The sequence below is a fragment of the Bos indicus genome, chromosome 13 (assembly GCF_029378745.1).
Source record: "Bos indicus isolate NIAB-ARS_2022 breed Sahiwal x Tharparkar chromosome 13, NIAB-ARS_B.indTharparkar_mat_pri_1.0, whole genome shotgun sequence".
Taxonomy (NCBI): Eukaryota; Metazoa; Chordata; class Mammalia; order Artiodactyla; family Bovidae; genus Bos; species Bos indicus.
In genome coordinates this window covers 12,440,698-12,468,596 of record NC_091772.1, presented here as the reverse complement: position 1 = coordinate 12,468,596, position 27,899 = coordinate 12,440,698, and the positions used below count along the sequence as shown (strand labels likewise).

The following is a 27,899-nucleotide window of genomic DNA, read 5'->3' as shown; positions in this document are numbered from 1 at the left end:
AATTACTCTAATTGACTTTCCATCTAATATAAGAACGTCTCAAAGTATAAGAGGCACATTTTAAGCAGTTAAAGATCGAAAGACATTTGGATTAAAAACTCAAGTACATATAAAACATCTCGGGGCACAAGTGTACAGAAGAAAATAACGACAGCATTTTAAGAACACCTCTAATTCCATGTAACCATAAGAACTTTTAAGAATCAAGCATCCACCTGAACTGTAATAGCCCCAGACTGTAATGAACAATTCACTCAAAGGTTTTAAATTTTAAATTCAATCCAATGACACAAAATTGACAGACCATTTTTCCTAGTATACATTTTGACAGATGAATGTTAAATAAATATATATTTTAACATAAAAAGTACTTTACCCTTTGTTAGATAACCAGTCTGGCCCTGGGAATTAACAACAGCTTCAGTCCTCATAGAGTAAATTTATCTATACAAGATTCCATTCCTGCTCTCCAGCTACAAGTACACCAGCAGTGTTAGGCGGCCCCTCACACATTCTGCAACAAACTGAAACAGAAGAGTGGAAGGCAGCTCTGCTTTAAACTATTTGTGAAACAAACACAAGAAAGAAAAGGTTTGAGATATATTCTAGGGAGAATAAAAGACCTTGCTGTGGTTACACAGACTACAGATACCCAAACAAAGATGATGTTTGTTGAGGGTAAAAACATGCCTCTCAGGCTCCATCCCAAGTATGAGCCACACCAGCCTACACCCAGCATTCCAGCTGGTAACAAACAGGGGCTTTGAATAAGCCTTAATCTTGAGCTTCAAAACCAGCCACATTCTTACTACTTTTATCAAAACTTGTCTTGGAGCAACAAAGAAAATTTTTATTTAAAACAAACTAAATCTAAGTATGAATACTCAAGTACATTTTATAACAATTTTAATGATACTTTTTAAAAAGCTTCAGCCCGTTTCAGACACTAAGCAAATACATACTAAATTCTGGACGGTTTGGGAAATATTTCACACAGCACACACTACAAGTGAAATAAAAGTTTCATGATACAATATGCGTAACTACTGCAGGGCAGCACTGTGAAGTGCGGAGTCTCGCCTTCTGCCCTTCATTGTGTCCTTCTTTCTTTTTTAAAAAGTGAGTTGGGACCTACAATATGGAAACTACTTTGCAAACATGGCAGCCATGTCAAAGCCATGCTTATGCACATTAATTACACTAATGAATTAAGTTTACAATCAAACTTAACTTACACTTAAGCTTAAGCCAGTTGTAAGAAGCTCAGGGAGAGGGTTGAAAGTCCAAATCATAAACCAGGACGTGGGGGTGCGGGGCGGCAAGTGTCCCCTTGTCTTTTGAGCTTCTGGAGGGTGCCTGCTTTCCTTGGCTCCAGGCCCCTTCCTTCACATCACTCCAACCTCTTGCCGCCATCCTCAAATCTCCTCCCTCCTCTGACCTTTTTGTCCTCTTCTCATAAGGTTCCTGTGATGACACTGTGCCCACCTTCATGATCCAGATCAGCTTCCCATTCGAAAATCCCTTTTGACATATTAGGTACATCCTCACCATCCAGCCATCTCATCCTCTGTCGTCCCCTTCGCCTCCTGCCCCCAATCCCTCCCAGCATCAGAGTCTTTTCCAATGAGTCAACTCTTCACATGAGGTGGCCAAAGTACTGCAGTTTCATTAGCATCATTCCTTCCAAAGAAATCCCAGGGCTGATCTCCTTCAGAATGGACTGCTTGGATCTCCTTGCAGTCCAAGGGACTCTCAAGAGTCTTCTCCAACACCACATTTCAAAAGCATCAATTCTTCGGCACTCAGCCTTCTTTACAGTCCAACTCTCACATCCATACGTGACCACAGGAAAAACCATAGCCTTGACTAGATGGACCTTTGTTGGCAAAGTAATGTCTCTGCTTTTGAATATGCTATCTAGGTTGGTCATAACTTTCCGAGGAGTAAGCTTCTTTTAATTTCATGGCTGCAGTCACCATCTGCACTAATTATGGAGCCCAAAAAAATAAAGTCTGACACTGTTTCCCCATCTATTTCCCATGAAGTGATGGGACTGGATGCCAGGATCTTTATTTTCTGAATGTTGAGCTTTAAGCCAACTTTTTCACTCTCCACTTTCACTTTCATCAAGAGGCTTTTCAGTTCCTCTTCACTTTCTGCCATAAGGGTGGTGTCATCTGCATATCTGAGGTTATTGATATTTCTCCCGGCAATCTTGATTCCAGCTTGTGTTTCTTCCAGTCCAGCGTTTCTCATGATGTACCCTGCATGTAAGTTAAATAAGCAGAGTGACAATATACAGCCTTGACGTACTCCTTTTCCTATATGGAACCAGTCTGTTCCATGTCCAGTTTTAACTGTTGCTTTCTGACCTGCATACAGATTTCTCAAGAGGCAGGTCAGGTGGTCTGGTATTCCCATCTCTTTCAGAATTTTCCACAGTTTATTATGATCCACACAGTCAAAGGCTTTGGCATAGTCAATAAAGCAGAAATAGATGTTTTTCTGGAACTCTCTTGCTTTTTCCATGATCCAGCAGATGTTGGCAATTTGATCTCTGGTTCCTCTGCCTTTTCTAAAACCAGCTTGAACATCAAGAAGTTCACAGTTCACGTATCGCTGAAGCCTGGCTTGGAGAATTTTGAGCATTACTTTACTAGCATGTGAGATGAGTGCAATTGTGCGGTAGTTTGAGCATTCTTTGGCATTGCCTTTCTTTGGGATTGCAATGAAAACCGACCTTGTCCAGTCCTGTGGCCACTGCTGAGTTTTCCAAACTTGCTGGCATATTGAGTGCAGCACTTTCACAGCATTATCTTTCAGGATTTGAAATAGCTCCACTGGAATTCCATCACGTCCACTAGCTTTCTTCGTAGTGATGCTTTCTAAGGCCCACTTGACTTCACATTCCAGGATGTCTGGCTCTAGGTGAGTGATCACACCATTGTGATTATCTGGGTTGTGAAGCTCTTTTTTTGTACAGTTCTTCTGTGTATTCTTGCCACCTCTTCTTAATATCTTCTGCTTCTGTTAGGTCCATACCATTTCTGTCCTTTATCGAGCCCATCTTTGCATGAAATGTTCCCTTGGTAACTCTAATTTTCCTGAAGAGATCTCTAGTCTTTCCTATTCTGTAGTTTTCCTCTATTTCTTTGCATTGATCACTAAGGAAGGCTTTCTTATCTCTTCTTGCTATTCTGTGGAACTCTGCATTCAGATGCTTATATCTTTCCTTTTCTCCTTTGCTTTTCACTGACTCGACGGACGTGAGTCTGAGTGAACTCCAGGAGCTGGTGATGGACAGGGAGGCCTGGCATGCTGCGGTTCATGAGGTCGCAAAGAGTCGGACACAACTGAGCGACTGAACTGAACTGACACCTTCCAGAGATTAGGATGTTGTGGGGAGTCAATCTTCAGCTCAACACACCTTGTACTATCTGTAAACGTTTTTATTTTTTCTTCATACTTAATCAGTTGTTTGTCTAGATACAGAATTCCAAGCTCATGATAAATTTTTTTTTCCCTCAGAACTTTGAAAATAAGTGCTGCATTACCTTCTGGCTGATTAGAAATCTGATGCCAGTCTAATTACATTTACAGGAGCCAAGGAAAGCAGACAGCCTCCAGAAGCTCAAAAAGACAAGGGGATACCTGACCCCCCTTCTCGAGGCATCCCAGCATCTCCCCTGGTGTCTCCCCGAGGAATCAGCCCTGCTGACACCTGACTTTAGCCCAGTGTAACTACGTACATCCTCCAGAATAGTAGGAGGATCAATTTCGTTGCTTTAAGCCACCAAGTTTGTGACAGGCAGCAACAGGAAACTAATACAATGATTCACAGTTTACTGCCTCAACAATGTTTCTCTGACAAAGACTCTCTCCTTGTCCAAACTTTACTAGGCCTTGACCTTGGCCTCCATCCTGTCTTCAGCCTGCCTCACCCATCTATAGCAAGAATCCCCCCCACCCTTGATACCTCATCACCTTTGCTATCTGGTCAGATTTCTCCTCCTCCACCCTTGATATCCAGTAACCCTGGCCTGTCTCTACCAAAAATCCTATATAAGTTTAGCAAGATTCCCCCGTCACTGAGGTCTCCTCTTAGTAACTTTGCACCCACCAAAGCCCTCATTTGGTGAATTAATGATAAATCCCTTACTGTACTTGGAGTTGAGCCCTATCTTTCTCCCCTATTGTGATATTCTTGACACTCCTTGGAACAGCCCTGAATAAAGTCTTCTTTATTGTTGTAATAAGTGTTAGAATAATTTTTTTCTTTAACAGAATCAAAATGAGGAGCAGACACTGGATCCATGAAATCTCCAGAGGCTAAAATTGGACATTTCCAGATGCCAATGGGGCAGCTGCCTAGAGAGTTACGAGACTGCATTAGAAGAGGGAATACAAAGTTTCTTCAAGAAGAAAGTGGATGCCAGGCAACATACAGATCACGGCATTATTGCAATACGGTAAACGCTTACATATAAAAGACACCAAAAAGAGGTAAGAGGACTGTTAGAAATCTCAGGACAAACAAAGCAGGGAGAGCTGAAAAGTCATGGTCAAATATTGATATGAAGTAATATACAAAGGGGTGTGGCTATGGATTTGATACACATGGGAAAAGTGAATCCATCTGACCATGACACTGTCAGTAGGATTATATTTCTTTCCTACACACCTCATCATTATATTTAACACTGAAGTAAACTATACTGACTACTGACTTTATGATTATATAAGAATTTTATTGGCTTTTAATGTTCAGTATCAACTATACACACAGTGTCTAAAACTGAACTCTGATCTGAACAGCTGCATATGCTCCACTCCCAGCCTAAGTCCCCACTCCTAGAAGCAGCCACCATTCTCTCCCAAAACTCTTCTCCACACTGTACAAGAATCTGCATGTACGTATGCACAGGCACATATATTTAAATGTCCCTTTTCTATTTAAAAACTAGAACCATTCTATATATAATTCTAGATCTTACTCTTTTCTTGCTTAACAGTGCATCTTCAAGCTTATGCATATCAACACCTACCCAGTGGTATGCCAGTAAAAGCTTAGCAACCAGTTCCCGGAGGGAAGAAGTACAGGCTGTGAGCTCTGGTTTGTGGTATCTGCCAATTTCCATGCTGTGAAGATTCCCACCGCAGTGGCCAATTCCCAAGATACCAACGTGACGTCACTGAACAGAGAGATGAGGTTGGCTCCAATAAGTCCGTGGATCTCCCTCAACCCTTTTTCACAGCTGTAAAGTTTCCTAATGCACTAATGTAAGTTATCAATCAGTTCTCTCTTAGAACGTGACTAGGATAAAGCAGAGAGTCAATTTGTAATGAGAGCTAAAGATGAAACATTATGAGGTAAAGAGCTTAACCAGCTATGGTGACCAAAGGCAAGCAGAAAAAAACGAGGAAGCAGAAACCACAAGCAAGCTGAGAGATGCTGCAGGGAGGAAAACGGTGCCCAGTATGCAGGGCACAGCAGAGTCACTATCATACAGACCTTTCAGCCTAAAAATAAGACACACAAGCCTGTCCCTATGTTGCTGCTGCTGGCTCTCCTTTCCCGTGCGATGCATGCACGCAGCAAGTGCTCTTTTCCCGAAATTCTCTGAGTAAGTTATCCATGTCTATGAGTTCCTTAATGTCATCTCATCTTTCAAACAGAAGAGGCCCTGAGTATCAATGGTGCCTAAACAATGTTTCAGTTATTTGTGATCACCTTCTTAGTATAGATTTTGTTATTGTAGTTGTTCAGTCACTAAGTTGTGTGTGACTCTTCGGGACCCTATGGACTAGAGCAGGCCAGGCTTCCCTGTCCCCCACTATCTCCCAGAATTTGCTCAAATTCATGTCCACTGAGTCGGATTATGAACTAAGATACCTCAATAATAAAGTTTTTTTTAATAATAAAATCTTAATAGGCACCATTGCTAAAAACTTCAGCATTTATCTTGCCATGTTCTAGATCCAAGACTGGAAGGAATGCTCAGAGAAGAAATGCCAGAAACATCAAAATACAACTAAAAACAAACAAAATAAAGGAAGGCACACCAGTCACATGAGAACCTGAAATACCACTTATTTTAAATGGTCATTCTGTGAGAGATGAAATTAAATACAGCACTTAAAGTGACATATGCCTGCTCTGCAACCAAATTTATTCTGGAGCGGCATCCCAGGAGACCTTGACGTCCTGAGCCAAACGCTCCCCCTGGTGGTCCTGTGAGGAACGATCCAGAACCTCCAATCCTTTTACAACCCTCTGCTGGGAGGAACTCTGATCCAAAGATCGGCTGCTTATGAGCCCTCCAGCACAGTCCCACCCCCGCCTCTCACAACTCAGTTAACTCCACATTCAACAAATGTCTCATCAAAAAAAAAAGTACAACCTCAAGAACCCATTTCTCTCCTTCTTCCTTCTCCCACTGGAGCAATAATCTTAGAAAAATCATTTGGCTTCCTTCCCTCTTTCCATGTTAACTTGGAAACAACATAACAAAAAGATTCTCATCATAGCTGCAATTATAAAAACAGCATAACTAGTCATGATCAAGGGCAGGGGCAGCCAAAGACGGAAAGTCAATACAGGAAAGAACCAAGGCCATAAACCCAAAGGTCCTCAGAAATGCCCCAACTTCCACTTCAGAAGAGCCACACAAGCTTCCACATACATCTTCATAGTCCTCCTCTGGTAATATGCATTGTCTGAGACAATAAAAGTGTTCAAAACAACAAACCTAAAGCCTCAATTTTAGCTTTTATTTGTCAGCATAAATAGGATTTGTACCTTTCCATTCAAAATACTTCTATTATCTCACTAAGCAGCATGATGTCAACATTTTCTACAATGTCAAGCTTTCATTTTAAAACTTTTCATTAAATACACAGAACACATTTCTTCAAATTCTCATACAGAAGCCCAGTTTTCAACAAGGGTGAGTGGGATTGAGGAGAGATGTGAACGTCCTCATGTGAGCAGGTCTGTACCTTGTTGCTCAACTGAGTTCCTTCCAACACTTTCCCAACTGCCATCACAACCTCCTTTCACAGGGTCCCCCAACTTATCCAGGTCCTTTTCCTGCTTTTACAAACAAAAAGATCAACATTTTATAACTGGCAGGTCATTTGTATGTTCTGTTTCAGTTGTAAGCATATACATTTTAAGAGCTGTAAGAATAGGACAAATCTCCAATATTTTAAAATGGAGCACCCAGCATCACAGAGAGATTTCAGTTCAGTTGCTCAGTCGTGTCTGACTCTTTGCGACCCCATGAACCTCATCACACTAGGCCTCCCTGTCCATCACCAACTCCCGGAGTCTACCTAAACCCATGTCCATTGAGTCAGTGATGCCATCCAGCCATCTCATCCTCTGTCATCCCCTTCTCCTCCTGCCCTCAATCTTTCCCAAAATCAGGGTCTTTTCAAATGAGTCAGCTCTTCACATCAGGTGGCCAAAGTATTGGAGTTTCAGCTTCAGCATCAGTCCCTCCAATGAACACCCAGGACTGATTTCCTTTAGGATGGACTGGCTGGATCTCCTTGCAGTCCAAAGAACTCCCAAGAGTCTTCTCCAACACCACAGTTCAAAAGCATCAATTCTTCGGTGCTCAGCTTTCTTTATAGTACTTCTGTTACTAATAAAATATTTTAAATCATAATCTTAAGAATAATTACTTGCTTCTTGATTTCCAGAAGGATGAGAAACAAAATCATTTTAAAGTCCTACAATTACTAATAAAGTTTCATTACTATAACAGAGAGGATAATATTTGCCCCTCAAATTTAATCATGACTACAGACTTAGATAGAACTGGTCACAGCTCCTTTAGGTCCACTGTACTTTTACCATCTATTTACCTACAACAATCTACTGAACACACTTATTTCCAAGTCACTCCTATTAAACTGTAATCTTCATGAACAAAAGACTGTACCTCACTCATCTTGACATCTCTTGTGCTACCACAGTGCCTGGCACACAGTAGCTGCTTACTAAATACTTCTATATAGCTTCATTGCAAAGAAAATAAAAATAAAAATGTCTTTACTAAAGAGCCTCTTGATGAAAGTGAAAGAGGAGAGTGAAAAAGTTGGCTTAAAACTCAACATTTAGAAAACTAAGATCATGGTATCCGGTCCCATCACTTCATGGGAAATAGATGGGGCAACAGTGGAAACAGTGTCAGACTTTATTTTCTTGGGCTCCAAAATCACTGCAGATGGTGACTGCAGCCATGAAATTCAAAGACACTTGCTCCCTGGAAGGAAAGCTATGACAAACCTAGACAGTATATTAAAAAGCAGAGACATTACTTTGCCAACAAAGGTCCATATAGTCAAAGTTTTTTTTTTTCCAGTAGTCATGTAGGGATGTGAGAGTTGGACTATAAAGAAAGCTAAGTGCTGAAGAATTGACGCTTTTGAACTGTGGTGTTGGAAAGGACTCTTGAGAGTCCCTTAGACTCCAAGAAGATCCAACCAGTCCATCCTAAAGGAAATCAGTCCTGAATACTTATTGGAAGGACTGATGTTGAAGCTGAAACTCCAATACTTTGGCCACCTGATGCAAAGAACCGACTTGCTGGAAAAGATTGAAGGCGGGAAGAGAAGGGGATGACAGAGGATGAGATGGTTGGATGGCATCACCAACTCAATGGACATGAGCTTGAGTAGGCTCCAGGAGTTGGTGATGGACAGGGAAGTCTGGCATGCTGCAGTCCATGGGGTTGCAAAGAGACAGACACGACTGAGTGACTGAACTACTGAACTGAACTTGCTAAAGATTGTTAGCTTTCTCATATATTTTATTCTGTTTTTTTTTTTTTTAATACTATTTCAAGGGAGCATTTGAAATTTTATTAAGACTCAGACAGGAGAAGTCACAGTCCAAGTAGCACTTGTGATTATTTACAAGATCCTCATATTCATTAAGGAACGAATGAAGACATACATGATTAACTGTGTGTATGTACGTGTGTGGCTCCTGAAAGATGAAGAAACCAGAGCCTTGTTATGTCTGTGTTCCCATCCATACCCCTCACATTTTCCCTCCTTCTAGCTCCCCAGCCTACTCACAGACCATCACTGTCTCACTTGCTTTACAGGAAGGTCTTGCTCACTCGGCTGTGTGTGCCACATCGTACTTCACAAAGGGCATTCACTAGAGCAACGTTCCCAGCTCCCCTACTCCTCTCAGAAGCTAGGGGTTGGCTTGGCTGTGCTAGTCACCCGGTGGGTAAATCTAAGTCGAGAGAGGCTAATAAGTCCTTTCCACTTCAGATCTAATGTCAGGTCCTCCATCAGCCGACACAGGAGGCATTTTGCTCTCCATCTGTCAATCTCTCCTGCCCTACTTCTCAAAGAGAAAGAGCATCACTGCTGCTTCCCTAGAACTCCCAAAATCAGACTAGTAATGCCAACGTTTATGTGTAAGATGATTCAGAGACATGACGTGATGTAACAATGCTTAAATACCATTACTACTGGAGAGAAACATAATTATTACTTGTTGAATGTGAGTTTAATTCCCACACTTGGCGGCAGGGTTGAATGACAAAATTGCAACAACAGATCCTTAGAACCAAGACAAGCATATGAGTCATTTTACTCACTTCAACCGCCTACAGTTGCTGGCAAACTCAAGATTACACCTTAGCAGTTCTTCCAGTAGCACGAGAGCATGATTGTATTAACAGATGACACAAGACTGGTCTGCAACAACTCCCTGTTTGTGGAAGCTTTATAACCTGCTTAGTGAGGTTTAACAGGTACCAGACATTTGCCACGGAGAAGGCAATGGCACCCCACTCCAGTACTCTTGCCTGAAAAATCCCATGGACAGAGGAGCCTGGTGGGCTGCAGTCCATGGGGTCGCTAAGAGTCGGACACGACTGAGCAACTTCACTTTCACTTTTCACTTTCATGCATTGGAGGAGGAAATGGCAACCCACTCCAGTGTTCTTGCCTGGAGAATCCCAGGGATGGGGGAGCCTGGTGGGCTGCTGTCTATGGAGTCGCACAGAGCTGGACACGACTGAAGGGGACATTTGCCATGCATTTGCTATGCGTAGTATCACATAATCAAATGCCTTCATGATTAATTTCTATGATTATAGAAAGAATTCTGTTGAATTCAGTTCATTTACTTAACTTTCACAACTCTTTTCAGCTCATTCAGAATTATAAGCATTACAGTTTTATTCATTACAATAAAACTTTGTGCTGAATTCAGCTCAATGGATTTTAATAAGAAATAATGCAATTACACCAAATTCTTGAAGGCCAGATATAAAACAGAGAATTCACAGACTGCTCATCCTAATAGCAAATAACTAATCCCACAAGTAGTTTGGCAAGCTTTATTCTCACCCAAAGGTAACTTTTCCACTCTTTAAATCAAAGATGCAAATATGTAAAAACCAAATTGTGCTCAAAATGGCACACGAAAATAAGAACTAAGTATTACCCAGAACAACTGAGTAGCACACAGGAAGAACTGCATTAACGCATAAGCGGAAGTATGAACTATGCAAGTATCCAGTCCCCACACAGCCCTTAGGTTCAAATTGGGACATAAGCCCATCAAAAGTCAGAAATTTGGGATACGATAAATGTTTTACATGCTTGCATCATATTGAAGCTGCCATTCATTCACTCATTAAATAAGACAGAGAGCCCTAAAGTTCGACACAATACCACAGAATTCTCACAACATACAGCACATTTCACCCAACAAACCCTAAGAATGTCATCTATACACTTCTCATGTGTATGTGTGTTTAATATGAAATGTTTCTTTACATGGTTACTGTAACTGTGTTAACAATGTTATGTTTGAGTGACCAGTATAGGATAAGATTTATTTTGCATAACAAACATCAAAATGCTATACAAATAGGGTCCGTCACTGATCAGGAGTCCTGATGACTTAAGTGCCAACAAAGAGCCAGCCAGGCTCATAAGTAGGAGCTAGCACTTACTCTGTGCAATTTTAAAGTCTTATGTATGTTATTTCATTTAATGTCTTCACATCAAAACTAAGAAGTAGGTATCATTAGCATTCATTTAAGAGACAAGAAAATTATTAGGTAAATGAACTTGCAAGGATTACACAGCTTTGAAGTTGCAGAATTGGCATTCAGACCCAGGCAATACGGCTCCAGAGTGCTCTTAACCACTCCACATGGTCTCTGAATAAATAAAAAAGGAAATTGAACAAAGGTTTATCAAGAGGATCTGTCAACAGGAATACTCAGAACAGTATTAAACAAGGGCAAGAGGCCATGGAAATGCTCTCCAGTCAACAGGAAGGCAACATGTTTCTGAAGAGGAGAGAGAACAGAAAAGCTGTGGAGAAAATGACCACGACTCAGGAAGGAAGGGGCTTCCCAGGTGGCACTAGTGGTAAACAACCAGCCTGCCAGTGCAGAAGACACAGTAAGACACGGGTTCGATTCCTGGGTCGGGAAGACCCCCTGTAGGAGGGCATGGTAACCCACTCCAGTTTCCTTGCCTGGAGAAGCCCATGGATGGGGCAGCCTGGAGGGCTTCAGTCCACGGAGTCTCAAAGGGCTGGACACGACTGAAGCGACTTATCATACACGTAGGAAGGAAGAACAGTTTAGTCTGCCTGTTAACAGCTGCCTGTTGAACTTTTATAGCTCATTAGGCACTGTGCTAGGTACACAGAAAATCTCAAACAGTTCTATAATCTTTTACATTTTACAGATGACAAAAATAAAATGCAGAGGTCAAGCAATTTGTCCAAGTCTAAATTATCATCAGAGTTCAACTCAAACCCACAGCTGAAAGGCTCCAAAGTCTGTGTCCACCTGCCCACTATGCTAGAGAGAGAAAGTGTGTATGTGTGTCTAAACTAATAAGGTATATGCTACCAAGAAACTGGTGCAGGGCCACCAGAAAGTGGGTTAGTTCATTCCAGTGTGCTCAAAACTACTGCTCTGGTTGTATTTCCACAGTGAGTGTCCTATTCTAATAAAAAGAAAAGTCTTCCTATATCTGAAAATGATTACTTTCCAGAGTTACTTATTCCTTACACTTTCAGATACCCAAGTGTCCAAGGTTTCCTCCATTGATACTATAAAGCTGCCATAGTTTTATGGTTATAAAATGCATTTTCACAGTATCATAAACAAGGAAGCAAATTTTTTCAAAGTTTAAATTGAGGCAGCTAAATATTGTTTTCATACACAACTAGATACAAGTAAGCTTTGGGGGAAAAAAAAAAGCTTTCCTAGTTATCAACTGCCAGACTCTGGGCAGGAAAACAGGAGATATGGGCTCCCCACCCACGGCATCTCACATACTGTTCATTCATTATAACCCAGTCCACCACTTTTTGTTTTCCAAACCTTTCAACCACATGTTTCTTTCTACATGTAACACATATTGCTCTTCAGAGTAAAGATTCATTAGCTCTCAAGTGTATCAAACTTAAAAAAAAAAATAGTCCCAACACATCTATTGGTTATTTGTAGTAGATAATACTATACAAGATTCCAGAGTTTCCCTGACAAAGACACCTTCATAAAACGAAACAGACACTGTTCACCAAAGCGAAAGGAACGAGCAGTGAATTTCTCACACCTTTGTTGCAATGGAGGCACAGCTGTTTCTAACAGTATTTACTCACTAAAAGCAGTCCATCAGTTCAATCCGAGTATTACCTTGGAACACAAATGTGCACAATTTTAAGAAAGACCAGATGCCTTCACAAAATTTAAAAACAAGTCTAATCACATCCAAAGATATACTCCTTTAATATTATGAAATGCCTATATAATGTTGCATACATTACCTTCCAGATAATGTATATAACATACCTGAGAAAAAAAGCAGTAGTAGCGTATAGATTTCCAAAGAAACTTGCACTGTTACATTCAAGGTTTAAAAATAAGACAATAATCTTAAATGCAACTGACTGATGAAAGAAAAGGGGAAAGGGTGGCCATTGGGCTCCAGGTAACAACTTGCCTGGAGACCCTGAAAATTCACATTTAGTTTTCTTGTCAGCAACCTATAAATCCCATTCCCACCCCAATGCCTCACTCTCAATTTACCTCAAAAACTTATACACAGGCTCAGATTCTAAACAATTTTTTTTTTTTTTTTTTGGTACACAGCAGCCAAGCAATAAAACTCTTTTAAGAAGTCACTAAGGGGGAAGAGAGCCTCTTCCAGCATGATGAGTTATGCGAACTTCCACATAAAAGATTACCATACTCCAGAAGACTGACTATAAAAACACACTTCATATTAAAGACCTGCCATCCTTCTCACTGCAGGAAGTATTTCTTAGAAAGCATTGTTAACCACTCAATGAGTAAACTATCTGAAATTACAAAATGCATTTAGGACAGTAATCCAATTCCTCTTTTATGAGTAAATAAACATGGCCAACTTCACAAAGCAGCAAAATGATTGGAAATGATGTAAAATGTCCATCAATTCAGCTATTAAAAATCATGAAGCAATATTCTGTACTGATTTGACTTGGATTCATCTCCAAGATGTACTGTAAGTAGAGGGGGAAAATGTCAAGGTTCAGAACAGTGTGTATAACACACGACGGGGGTCAGGGATGAACATAAATACACAAAGTTCACAGCAGCTGTCTGGGGGAGATGAGTGGAAAGGACACTTATCTTTCACTGGATAACCTTCAATACCCTTGAACTATTTATCATGTACATGTGCCACCTTATCAAACCCTAACATGAAAGTGTTAACAATTGTAAAGATAATGAGCAGGAGAAAAATCCTTCCTCAGGAAAAGGCTGAGATTTACTGTGTATCCAACACAGCTGCTTCTGCACAAGCAGATGAACCCTCGTTTTAGCCTTCAGAGACCCCTCTCAAGTGCAAGGCCACCTCAGCTTTTCCTGATGGAATGGCCTCACCTTCCAGTTGTCTTTACTGCTCTAAAGGAAGGAAAGGAAGAGTAGAAATTCAAAGAGATGGGGACTATCTCTTTCCAATGACCAAAAGAAAACCGATTAATACTTTCACTTCCAGCAGCCCAAGCAGGCAGGGGACCTGTGTCAGCGCATAAAGAGGAGATCAAGAGTCTATATTCTACCTTCTGGATAAATGAATAGAAAACGAGGCCCAGAGAAACTTATCCTTATCCACCATAATAATCTGAAAGGATCAGCTGTACTGAGAACTGCAAAATTTAAACAAAGGATAGTATGTTACATTTTACACTGTTAAGGGCTGGTTCAAATACTTAAAAAAATAAGCACAAACCAAACAATAAAACTGACAGAGCATCTGCCTGAGCAGATCACACCACTTTCCTGATCAATTCACTGACAAAGGAGATTCTTATTACTGACAAATCTGGGCTGTTTAGAAATGGATGTCTTACAGGACTCAGGTTTATAATGTTTCTGAAATGCTTTTAAAGCCATCTAGAGCGTGTTTGTTTGTGTGTTTTCCTTTATACTTGTATTTTCCTTAGGACACTGATCTTGCCAACTGCTGTTTTACCAATAGCGGTCCTTTTCAAGAACATAACTTTAATAAACTTGCTGACAAATAGATTACATTTGTAATCTGTTGTGAATGGCAAGTTACTTTAATTGACCATTTTTAATTGAGCCAGATTAATGAGTTCCTTGGTTTCCAATAAAGCCATCAATGCTTTGACAATTTCACAAACTCACAATGTGTGAAGCTCTTTGCAAGCGCTGAGAAACACAGAATATTAAAACATAGTATCTGCTCTCAAGATGTTTACACCTTGTAAATGAATAAAAGGATTCTTACTCTAAGAGATGTGTTCACCAGCAAGGAAGCAAGGCAAAAGTAACAATCCTTAAACAACAGCACACCCTCTACAGGGGACAAGGAGGTTGCCACACAACGCAAATTGTTTCTAAGGTGACCAGAAAACCGTGGAGCATTTTATGAACTCATTCTAAGAGGTGATCACTGAAGACAGAACCGACTTTGAGTGAGATCACTTTTATTTACTGCAATGTTACACATGAGAGCCTACTTGGATTTTTCTTCTAGGAGATGTCTTCAGTTTGACTTAATGATCCTTGAGAAATCTAAGCACATCTAAAATCAGAAGCTCAGCTGCTTCACAAGTATGCTAGAATGCCGACAGAAACTAAAGTGAAGTGTCTACTTCCTTTCAAACACTATCAAGCACCAAAAGTCTTCTGGAAACTGTGATTATTTATAATATGCTTTAGAAAAGGCCTTCCTACTGAATTATGTCTGGAATGTGAGGCTACAATCAACAATTTCACAAGTCTTAACTAAGTGAAATCAATACTGTTTCACAAATAAGTCCATATACAGTCATCTTACTCCATTTTTAAAATCCAATTCAACAGAATTGTTAATAACTGCTCTATCACTAAGTGATAACTAATGTAAACTTGGGCCACAACCTGTGTGAGCATCAGTCTCCTTACCTGGACAAGAGGTATCCAGTGCTAAGAACAAGCATGTTAGCTAACATTTACTCAGCGTCTACTATGTGTCAGGTGTGGCTCTAAGCAGAGCGTAATATCCTAGCCATATATTCTCAAGCATATGATCAAATGGAAACTCAAGCAACCTTACGGTGGAGTCACTATTACTGTCACCAGATTAGAGATGAGGAGAATGAAGACATTCAGAAATTTCCAAAGGTCTCACAGCAAGCGCCAGAGCCCCAAATGTCTGGAATCCAGAAGCCAGACTCTAAATCATTAAGATAGTGCTCCTAAAAATGCTAAGACATCTCCTGTCCAATCTGTAAAGTTCTTGCAAACATCCTACTTAATTAGGCTCATAAAAAGCATTCTAGAACTTTTAAGTGCCATGTAAACATAAGACAAGATTGAAGAAATTGAGTAGGTACCTAAGTTTGTGTAGGTACCTAAGTAAAAATTAAAATGAAGAACAAAAGTTAAAGGAATTGGAGGGAACCTCAATGTGTACCTAGCTCTACTTCCCCTCTGTAACATTCTTAATAAGTGGTCACTGAATTCAGTGACCTTCAGTGCTTCAGAGATGAAATCTCACAAGTTCACAAGTCAGCCTTTTCCATCTTAAAATGTTCTATTTATTATTAGAAATATCTTCCTTCCTTTTAGCTCTAAACAAAATTGAGCTTTTTCCACCTGACAACCTACAAATACAAGTCACTGTTATATTCACACTGTGACATATGACATTTTATTAAAGTTCTCATTTGAAATTCGACACCTAAACCCAACATGATAGCCCAGAAAAAGTCTGAGATAAGGAGAACAATAGCTCTGTTACTCCCTTGATCTGCAACCAAACCAGCTGGTAAGTCAGCATAGTGGGCTCCAATTTAGCATACACTTAAGCTCTCTCAATCTTCTCTTAGGAGCTGTTTCAACCTCAATGTAGAAGTTGACATTTTATAATTTTCAATCAAACTTTCTTTCATTTTGGTCCAATATTCTAGCCTGTAAAGGCCTTTGTGAATCTCCATTCCATAATCTTATGAGCTCTGCCAACTCTGTACACTCCTCCTTCTGTCATAATTCCAATGACCATAACTGAATTTTTATCCAAGCTGAAGAAAAGCTGTGAATAAGTTAAGACCATAGGATACACTGGCAAAGACCTTCACTCTGACATAATTACTTTAAACATGATTCATCAATTAATTATAACATCTCTACATGAGTTCTAGTCGATGGTGGCATCATAGAAGACTTCATATCACATTACTTTCTAACACCCAAATATCGATAAAACCTATCTCTAACATTTCCTCAGGGTGTTTATCTAATGACAACAACATTAGTTTATTCTTATTATATCCAGAAAAGTTCCTAAAAATTGCTGCCTTTTAAACCCATTCATAAGCCATTATTTAATAAAACGAAGCTAGAATTCTGATTCAAATGATCATGAAACCCAATGGCTTCTAATTACCAGAGTCGACCCTCGCTCCTCTTCTGAGTCCAGTCTTCAGGTACCTTCTCCATGTTCTATTACTCTTAAAAGACTATTTACAGTTATTCCAAATAGTCTAAAACTATATTACTCAACCTATCCTGAAGACCTGACTTAAGGGTGTTACCATGTCCTAATCTACCTTGGGCTTCAACTACCTCTCACTTCTGTCCATTCCCTTCTCTTTTTTGAAGATAATTTTGTTTCTTGCTTTTTACTTTTTTAAAAAAGCAGATGGAAGCAAGAATCAAGACTCAGAAGCACTCTCTCACATTTACATGACATGACTTGCCCTGAATAGCAGGCCTATCTGGTCATTACCGATCTCCAGGATCCAAATTATGCTTCTTCAGATGTTTTTAACATGCTCCACACACTGCTCGAGGCTGTCAGTTCATTTGTGCTTGATCCTTCTGACACTGGTGTTTCAAGTACCTACTACTCTTTTTCATTCATTACTGGTTACAAATCTTTTCTTCTACCTTTCATTCTTCTACCTTGAATTCAAAATGCACCTTAAGAAGCTACTTCATTTTGTGCAAATTCCTTTATCTTTTCTTTCTCATTAGAGTCAGTAGCCACTGGAGATCTTTCTTTCACTGATCCAGATCTCCTTTTAGAGTCTGTGAATATAAGCAAGCTCACCTTCATGCTAATATTTTTCTAACTTACTTTCCTGAAGACAATCATACATCACTAAGTACTGACTTTTTTCTTAGAATTTGACAAACTCTAAGAAGTTACCCTCACTTCTACATTACTAACAAACACCCGCTCCTTCGCTTGAATTAGCCCTGAAAAGTAGTTCCCTTCATTGTTCCTGTAACATCCTAAGACATATACTCACCAGTAGGAATACAAGATGGATTTATTTATATCTGAATAAGCACTGTTGTCAGGCTTAAATTCTTGGTGAAAGAAGATGGCTACAAATGACAGCAAAGTCTCAGTCTCAAAGGTGTCAAAATAATTAAATGGGGAAAAAAAATGGTCTTTTCAATAAATGGTGCTGAAATAACTAGAAATCTATATGGGGAGAAACGAATAAACTTTGACCCTTACCCCAAACAGTACACAAATTTCATCATCTCACACTTTTAATAATCACTAATCACTTTAAATTTTGTCTTTATTATACTGCAACTTCTTGCTGTCTTTTGGAGAACTTCTAGATTCATGCCCCTATATATGTATGTCTAGGTTGCTAGAAAAATCAAGTAACTAAATTTATGCAAACAGTATGAAAAATAATCACCAACAAGCTCTGACTGAGGGCCTGAGCCCTCTCTAAACAGCATGCATGAGTTTAACTCACTGACTTCATAGCATCTACTTTGGAAGCTATTAGCTTCCTTCAGCCCATGAAATAACCTTTAAATAAAGTAAAGGATTATTATAAAAAGAACAATGATAGCAACTCACACTAATCGTACCCCGCCCCTCCACCCAGGCAGGCGCCACACAGATCATGCATGGTTATTTACACTGCTCTTCACCCACTATACTCCCACACGCGCAGACTTTACTCCAGTTCGAGGGGCACCTTCCCCTCCCTTCCGCTCTTCTGCTTCTGGGCCAGCGAATATCCAATCCCCTTCAGCTGGCACTCTCCTCTCCATGCCGACTCGACCCTTGTCAGTCCAGGAGCGGCCTCTTCAGGACCATCTTCAGGGGTTCTCTTATGGTGCCTTCATAACTTCCTTGACAGGAAGCACCACATCTGTCAATGATTTGTTTGCTTTCTGTCTTCTCCACTGAACCCACAGGTTGGTCCGGGTCATTTTATTTTCCACTGTAAACCACTGCCAGCCATTACAGTGTCTGGCACAAAACTGATGCTCACTAAACTTACTGCATGACTAAGTGAACAGACAAGAAATTCCTAATTTAATCCTCATCACAGCACCAGTGACACAGGAACCACGGAAGACTTGGAGAGGGGACACTGGCCATTACCCAGTGGGGGTGCCACAACCCATACCCAGGTCTTTCCATCTCCAAATCCTGTGCACCTCACTGTGTCAATGCCTGTAAGTGGTTCTATAATGGACTGCTGAGGTCTATTCATCTAGTCTTGAACTACTGGTCAAACCCTATCACAAACCCAAGGACTATTCAGATTATTTCCCTGGAATTTTGTTTGATCAAATATTCTTTGAAATAATTGGGCCAGTTCAATTATTAAGCAGAAATATTTACTAGGCCTCATGGTACTTCCTGGAAAAGGCTTTAATTGGGTATGACTAAACTTATAGAACATTCCTAAACAATAGGTGTGTATTTTCACTAAAGTACGCTCACCCTATTAACCACAGAGCTTGCAGTCTCACGGTTCTTATCACTACCAGCTCTCACTCGACTGTACTTCCTGCCAAGACCAAACAACAAAATGCCAGCCATCATAAGTAAAAGGCTCAAATATGCCTAGAGGCGTGGCATATACACACCAATTAAGAAAAAACAAAGGTTATATTCAGCAAAGTGAGACTTACTACAATAATTCTATTCATCAAGAAAAAAAAACTAAAAGCCAAAAAAAGAACAGCAGAATAAAAGAGCTTTTGAATGACAGTGAATTTGAACAAGTGAGTCAGGATAGTGAGTCATCCTTAAGTGTGTACCTCAAAAATGTGAACAGATAACTACCGCAGGTCCTAAGATGCTAATTATAATCACTGTCAAAATAAGGACATAATGTAGCTTTGTGCTGAATTCCTGTTTTCAATGGGGTTATAGTTTTGCCACCTACATTAGAATTGCAAATGGTTTGAAGATTAGTTCCTGAAATACCATCTATGGATAGGGGCAGCCAGGGAATATATGATGGAATATATAAGGGTACAACACCAACCGAAGTTCTGGTAAAGTTCAGTAATATCCTTGGGCGGGGGCGGATGGGAGATGAAATCAAGAAATCCTTTTATGTTGGTGTAATACAATGCATGTTACAAAGAGAATTCATACACACCAGTTCATACACATCAATTAAACAGTCTTAAAGTAATGAGACTTTCTTTTCTTGCAAGAAACGCTTCCAAATTTACCTATCTCCACCAACCATATCACCATGCCAGACTTTTTCTTTCACTCTTCTACATGTAATTTTCCACTAATTTCTGACTTTTTTTCAATCATCCCTTGCTTTTTTCATTTCCCCCACTACCACATTCGTCTACAACCATATTTTGTTCATGGAATTATATTTGCTGAATGAAAAGAAAATGTTGTTCCAAGATAATGTCCAATAATTCCCAACTGTGGTCTATTGGGATCATTTGGTCGGTATGTCATAAGTAACTTGTCAAGCATAATAATATTTGAATTTGAGTCTTTCCCTATAGTAAAGTTCCTCTAACTTGGATTTCCATCTTGCCTTGTGCAGAAAATAAAATGATGGCACTTGGGCAACTACAGTAGATTTAACAGACAAGCTGTCCATGAGACTCTTCACTGCAGTAACTGTTTCCTGTTATATATGTTATAAACATATAAAAGGTTAAAAACCAATGACCCTTACTGTGCTATGTGAGTGTATATTTATACTAGTTCACTGAACCCCCTCACTCCATTAATTAGTGTTAGATATGCCTGGGTACAACATAAAACTTAAAATAGCAAAACTGAAATGAAAGAGATACTGATTTTCCTCCGGATGCCAAGGAAATTCAGATCTTAGTCATCTAGGTCTGATATGAAGACTCTAGAGTCAACAGGATTCCAGGCTCTTCGATCTTTCTTCTCCAGTATCTCCCTCAAGACTTCCATCCTCAAAGTCACCTCATGGACCGAAATGGCTGCTGGATCTTCAACCATCACTTTGTGTTACAGACGGCAGAAATGAAGGAAGATAGATGGCAAGAGGAAGCAGGAGTGTACAGAAGGAAAAGAGTAACAACACTACCTGCCCCAGATAAAAACCTGCTGAGAGGCAGAAAATGCAACAGTCTCCCAGGGCTGGGGAGACAAACAGTGGTGCTCACAGCACCTACAACAGAGCCAAAACCCCACGGAAGAAGAAAGCAAGAGCAGCCAGCCAGTCAAAATCTCAGCTGCTTAACTCTGCCATGCATTTGCCCATTCTTAAGCAGCACAGACTGAGAGAAGCCAAGTAGAGAGTAGCAATAGCAGTTAAAAAGCTAAATAGTTTTTGGCAACCTCACAGTCCTGAAATGATAAAAATTGCAGCTAAAGATCCACCATCAGAAAAGAAACCTGGTAGGTGGCCCAGACTTTCAGGTGAGGTCACTGAATGACTATACATTAGGATTAATGGAGAACTGGAAATAAACAAAGCCTAATAAATACTCAGACTTGCAACTCAAGTTCAAACCCAGTGAACTAAGTTACCATGTCTCGTCTCTAACTGCCTGCCAGAAGCAAAAGTTTACCCAAAACTTCTACAAATATTTCACATAATAGCTGCTATTCTATTTAAAAAAAAATCAGGCATAGGAAGAAATAGTACCAAGAAAAAAAAAAAAAGAAAGCAGAGACCCACAAGGTAAGTCAGATATTACAGTATCATTTTTTAAAATTCTGTAAATAAAACATTCGGGAAGATCAATGACAAGATAGATAATTTCACCAAAGACTTGGAATCCCCATCCTTTTTTAAAGAAGCATATGAAAACTCTAGTACTAAAAAATACAATCACTGAAATTAAAAACTCAACAGACAGTCTTAACAGCAGATTAGATATAACTAACAAGCGGATTCGTGATCCAGAAAGACAAATCAGTAGAAAATATATAGATTGAAACGAGAGACAAACAAACAAAAAAAAACACAGAAAATACATGAAGCGCATATGAGACACAAGAAATGGTATAACACACGTATTCCTGGAGACTCGGACAGAGAAGATAGATATAATACTTAGAAGCAGTTTTAAAGAGCCAATAAGCAAGAATGGTAATTCACAGACTCAAAAGGTAACATAAACCTCAAGCAGGATAAATACAAAGGAAAAACCTCCTGGACACATCAGAGTAAAACTTCTGAAATCTAAAGAAGAAATCCTAAAAGCAGCCAGAGGAAAAGACAGGTAACTTTTAAAGAAGCAGCAATAAATAAGACTAATGGCAAACTTCTAAACAGAAACTATGAAAGTCAGGAAACAGTGAAACAATATCTTTAAAGTGCTGAAAGAAAATAATCAGCAACTCAAAACTTCAAGAAATTCTTTACACATCCTTTAAAATTGAATCCAAAAATAGAGATACTTCCTAGACCAACAACTGAGATATATAATGGTCCCATACATACACTGAAATAATAAAAGAAAAGTTCTTCAAGCAGAAGAATACGAGCCTTAATGAAAGAACAAACACGAAGGAAGGAATAAAGAGCAATATAAAAAGCAAATATAAGGATATTCAACACATGGGACTCAAAATGTACCTAGACTCAAAATATACACGAATAATACCCAAAGACAGGAAGACAGAAATGCAGGTAAAGCATTTTAAGGTTCTTAAAGTTTAAGATTTTGCTGGGAAATGGGTAACAGCACTAATTTATCATACAGTCAAATAGCTCAAGGATGAAAAATGTAATCCAGGGTAACACTAAGAAAGAGGAAAAGAATTTATAACAAGCCAATAAATGTGACAATGGATAATAAAAATTTGAATAATCTAAAAGATGTCAAGCAATGACAGAAAAAAAATTTTAATAGGTGGGAAGACAGAAAAGCAGATTTATACTCATACATGACAGTAATATACGTAAATAGACTGAACACTCCAGTTAAAAGATAAAAATAATCAGAATAAATGTAAACATATAGATATATACTACTTAGAAGAAACATATCTTAAATATAAGGACACAAAAGTTAAAAGAAAACAAACAAAACATTGGAAAAGGCATACCATGCAAACACAAATCTAAAAAAGTTACCACTGGACTTAGATTAGACACAGTAGATTTAGACAAGAATCATTAGCAGAGATAAAAAGTTACATTTCACAGCAACAAAAGAATCAATCCATGTGGAAAACCTAAGTATGCTTCAAAATACATAAAACAAAAACCAATAAAATTAAAAGGAAAACAGACCAGGTAAAGTACTTTAAGGTTCTTCAATTCAAACTCATAGTAGAAAATATTAATATAGAGAAAAGTCAGATAGTCTTAGATTTCTCTAGACCTCTCTTAACAAACTGAACATATTCAGTATTTTTGAGTAAACTGATCTGGCTCTCAATTTTAGAGGTACCACCAACTGACAACTTAGATTTTTTTATAATCCTTGCATGAAAGAAGGCCTTAGGGGTCATAATTAGAGAACTTTAAAAGAATTCTAGAGCAACTCCATATACTCAAAAGAACTTTTACTGGATTACTAAAGCTGAAGCATACAACTCATTATCAATTACAGGTATCATTTCATTAACTCTGCTGAATATTTTGTTGTCCTTCTATACCAAAGTTCCTGCATGCTTCCTTCACGCTCACTCGGCTCAGTTATTCATTCACAAGTTCGTTTAACATGTTAGAGAAACCTGAAATCATCTTCTTGGTCAAAACTAGGTAACTTCTTAATAATAGGAAAGATTAAGGAATAGTCACCAAAAAAAAGACATATGGAGACTAGTACTACAAAGCCGGCAAGTATGATAATCAATATAATACAACAGCAGTTAAATTTTATTACCATTTTTAATACTTCTTTATGATATAACCATAGCAACTATGGATGGATGGTAAAGTCTACACATTTTTCAAAATATAGTACATTTAGCAAAGGAGATTAAAGTGGTGTGAATAACATCCCACTTCAAATCAGACTTAAGATTTTAAAAGCAAATTTTAAATTGACTTTCTGCCAATGTTAAATCGAAGTCACGGGGCTAAAAGTCTGACCAAAGTGAATTTAAAAGAAAAATGGAAAAGGATAAATTGAACACAGTGAGTACAGACAACTCCTTGGAGATTTACTGCAAAAGGGAAGAGAGAAATGGAACAGTTGCTGGCAAGAAGAGCAGAGTCAAATGAAGTATTTTTTTAATTTGATATGAGAAATAACGGCACATGGAGTAATGGTGGGAATGATGAGCTGGAGGAAGGAACTGATGACAAGAGAAAGGACGGACAGCTGAGTGAGCAGGGTTTATGAGCAGATGAGGACAGAGAATTCAGCACTCAAGCAGAGGCTACCCCACGGGGCAGGAACAGGCAGAGCCCACGGCTTCAGCTGATGGAGGTAACTGACGGAATCAGGCGCTAGTCCACTGAAGCAATTAGCTTCAAGTTTCCCAGTTACATAAGAGGACAAGATAATCAGCTGAGAACTGATATGTCAAAGAGAGGCTGAAGGTTTGAGAAACGGGGAAATGAGACAGTCACCAACACGAATGCAGTAGTGTAATATAATATGACTGACTGGAAGCGTAAAATTCAGGACAAGCAGTCAGAGGTGGTGTACTCTCCAGCCCCATGTAGCTGCACTGGTTTACGCAAAGTGGGTGTCAAGTCGGCCAGAGCCTGTCGGGAAGTCACAAGTCACAAGAGTCACCAAAGTGACTCTGAAGCCCTGGCCTCTTCTTCCCCTCTGCCTCTGCCCTCCAACTGAATTCCTCTTTTACCGGGAGAAGCACCAGGCTCATGCACAGAGGAACGTCGCCGCCTCAGGGTATCCCTTACCAACAGGGCTCCCTTAGGTCTCTCTCCTTGTCTTTATGCCCTCTGTCACCAAGTTCTCCCATGAGTGATCACATCCTTTCCCAAAATGATGAATCCTGTATCCGTGTCCCTCTATCTACCCTGTACTACCTAGACGCTAAACGCCTCTCTGATGCTTTCTGGATGTCTACACTGGGTATCTACAGGCCAAATCCCAATGTATCTGAAACAACCCTTGACAGTCTGGTCCTAGTCTGTGGTTGTGGAATTCCACACACACCTCTGTAGTTGAAACACACTGTACTTCTTCCTCAGATACACCCAGCTCTTTAACAAGTCCACACCTCTACAGCTATCTAAAGTCACCTCATTAACTTTATATAAACTACAGCCACTTAATCCCAACCAAGTTGAAAGTTACAACATACTGAAGTTGGTCCACGTATAATGTGTCATAAAGGAAAATTCTCATAAGAAAACAGATTTGTGTGTGTGTGTATCTAAAGGCACTATATAGGCAGTATGTAACAGTACAATATACAAACTAGTTTTTCAGGGAGTTTCTGATGATTATAAGTAAATCTGTAAATGCTTTAGGATGTTTATATTAAAGGCAATATTTACTGACTGAAATAACTTCTTACCCTAAAAACACATGATCATGGAAATTATAACATCAAAAACATAAAAATAAGGATATGGCTGGTTTAATCATTTTCTGAGTACAGCAAAACAGCAACTTTAAGATCAATTTCCAGACCACTCAGTAATTCAACATCCAAAGTGAACATGTGTATTCCAAGCACCACAGTAAGACCTGTTGCAGTTTAAAGAGTACAGCTTAAAGATTACAGTGGACTAATACAAAGTCTCATTTTGACCTCAATTATTACAGTTTAACGTTTATGGAGTGCCAAACATGTGTATCACCTAAGTAACATTATACCGCAATAACATATGGATGTACAATGCATTAAGTCCAAATCTACTTTGCTTTCTTAAACAATACAAAGTACAACCTAAATCTTGATCACACATAAACACAGACTGTTGCAAACTGATTATGGAGAGAGATGACTGCTTCCAACTGGCTGGGGAGGGAAGCCCCTTCCCACTCCTGACCCTGGACACCAGCTCCACCACTGACCAGCGACTTGATCTCAGCCTCTTAGCCTCACTTCCAGTAAAAGAAGACTGAGTCAACCCCACGCCATGGAAGGCTGTCTGCAGGATTTAGCACAGTCTGCAAAGCAAGCAGTATTTGCACATGGGGAAAAAACCGAAAGACAGACTATAAAATATTAATCTTTCCTGAGTAAGGAAATTAGAAGATTTTTTTTTGAAAAAAATCCCCTTGTATGTTCTACATTGTATAAGCTTTCTCCACCAGGATAATAATTCTGTAAAAATAAAAGGAAAAAATACAATGTTTTATTATAGAAAAAAGTACAATATCTCAAATTTCACATAATCCTTCCTAATAGCACTCACTGTTTGAATACTCTGTGCAGATACATTATACAAGCACACAGACACATTTTCTTTGCTCAGAGCTCACAGAAATCTCTGAATGAGTCAACTAGGCATTTATATAAACTATGTCTAATATTAAGCAAAACAAGTTTTTATATGTAAGAAAACGGAGAATCAGGAAGGTCACTTAGCTAAGGATATGACAGAATCAGGATTCAAACTCCAGCCTGATCTGTGTGCTCCACACACTACCTTACACGAGGTTAATTATTAACTTGTCAACAAAGGCCAAGAATCATCTTACTATTAAGGAACAGAAAGAAAATGCAAATACCTGAAGGCTCAGGGGCTTTTTTCCTATATAACTCTGCTCTAAAACACTCTATTCTCCTTGCTTTACCGCTGTTAATAAGATTCTCTAAAAGAGAATAGGATAGGATATCTGTTTTTTTAAACATCCCTGGATTTGGCAAACTTTATGTATCAAGCCATCTCAGATAACTAAAATACAGCTGAGAACAAGGTAAATAAGAAAAAAAGAGCCCTGAAATGGGGGTGGGGGTGGGGGGGAAAGGGCGGGGCGGGTACTCAAATAGCAGTTAAAATTCACATACTTTACCTAGAGTCTCAAAACCTTCGCTCAGAACAAATTTATCCTGTTTGTATTCAGAACTAGTTTCAGACACAATTAAAACCAGGTTGCTGGTTGCTTCATTCCCCAGTCAAAGAAGATTGAAGCAGGAAATTAGAAATAGGAAGAAGTGTTAGAGGCAGAAACATTGATAAAATACAAAAGGTACAGCTGCCTAAAAAGTCAAAGCTAAAAGATGATAAGAAAGCATTAAAAGCATTTAATCTAAATCTGTTTTGAGTACATTCAAGCAGCCCTGAGTATCACATTAGGCCTTGCCTTCAGTTCAATTAAGTCACTCAGTCGTGTCCAACTCTTTGTGACCCCTTGGACTGCAGCATGCCAGGCTTCCCTGTCCATCAACTTCCAGAGCTTACTCAAACTCACATCCATCGAGTCAGTGACGCCATCCAACCATCTCATCGTCTGTCGAACCCTTCTCCTCCTGCCTTCAATCTTTCTTTGCCTTACTAAGAAAAAATATCTAGTACACTCTATGGCATAAAACAGTGAAATGATATGTTACATAGTTTCATCCAGAATAACTTAAAAGTATGTGCTTTATGCATCCAAAAATTTACATTATACAAAACTTCATTTGCTAACTGAACAATTATTACAAGCTTGTAAACTATTCAGGCAATGCAGATGTATATATAGAAAAGTGAGATCTCTTTCCACATTCTCCCTTCCCAAACCCACTTTCCAGTGTTAACTGTTCTTGGTGTTCTTCTATAGAGTCCTTCTCTTCTGAATAGGCCAAAAAAGATGTAATCATACCGCACACATATACACCTGCACTCATGCGCAACAACAAATACATATATATAGAGGGCAGGTGGAAGAACTCTGCTTTGCATAATCTACAAAAATTTTTTTCCTTCTAACATACTTTATGGCTGTTTTCCAAACCTGTTCTCATAAATCAAGTGTATTTTTACTGGCGGACTCTCCTGTACTCCACTGTCATGGATATACCATGATGCAAGAGTTTTTCTCTCACTGACATTCAGATACTTCCTCAGTTCAGTTCAGTTCACTCAGTAGTGTCTGACTCTTTGTGACCCCATGAACCGCAGCACGCCAGGCCTCCCTGTCCATCACCAACTCCCGGAGTTCACCCAAACTTATGTCCATCGAGTCAGTGATGCCATCCAGCCATCTCATCCTCTGTCGTCCCCTTCTCCTCCTGCCCCCAAT

General features: G+C 39.3%; 1 protein-coding gene across 12 annotated transcripts in view; it reads right to left on the bottom strand.

Annotated features, from left to right (window-relative positions):
- The window catches only part of USP6NL (USP6 N-terminal like), a 139,518-nt gene that overhangs the window by 60,604 nt on the left and 51,015 nt on the right, over positions 1 to 27,899 (bottom strand). The window contains exon 1 of one of the 12 annotated variants that reach the window (XM_019972915.2): positions 377 to 26,604. The exons of the other annotated variants lie outside the window; for them this stretch is intronic. Within the exon in view, the coding sequence (XP_019828474.2) occupies positions 377 to 431 (55 nt within the window). The 5' untranslated portion in view covers positions 432 to 26,604. Of the gene's footprint in view, positions 1 to 376; positions 26,605 to 27,899 lie in introns of those variants that run through there. 12 annotated transcript variants of the gene reach the window in all.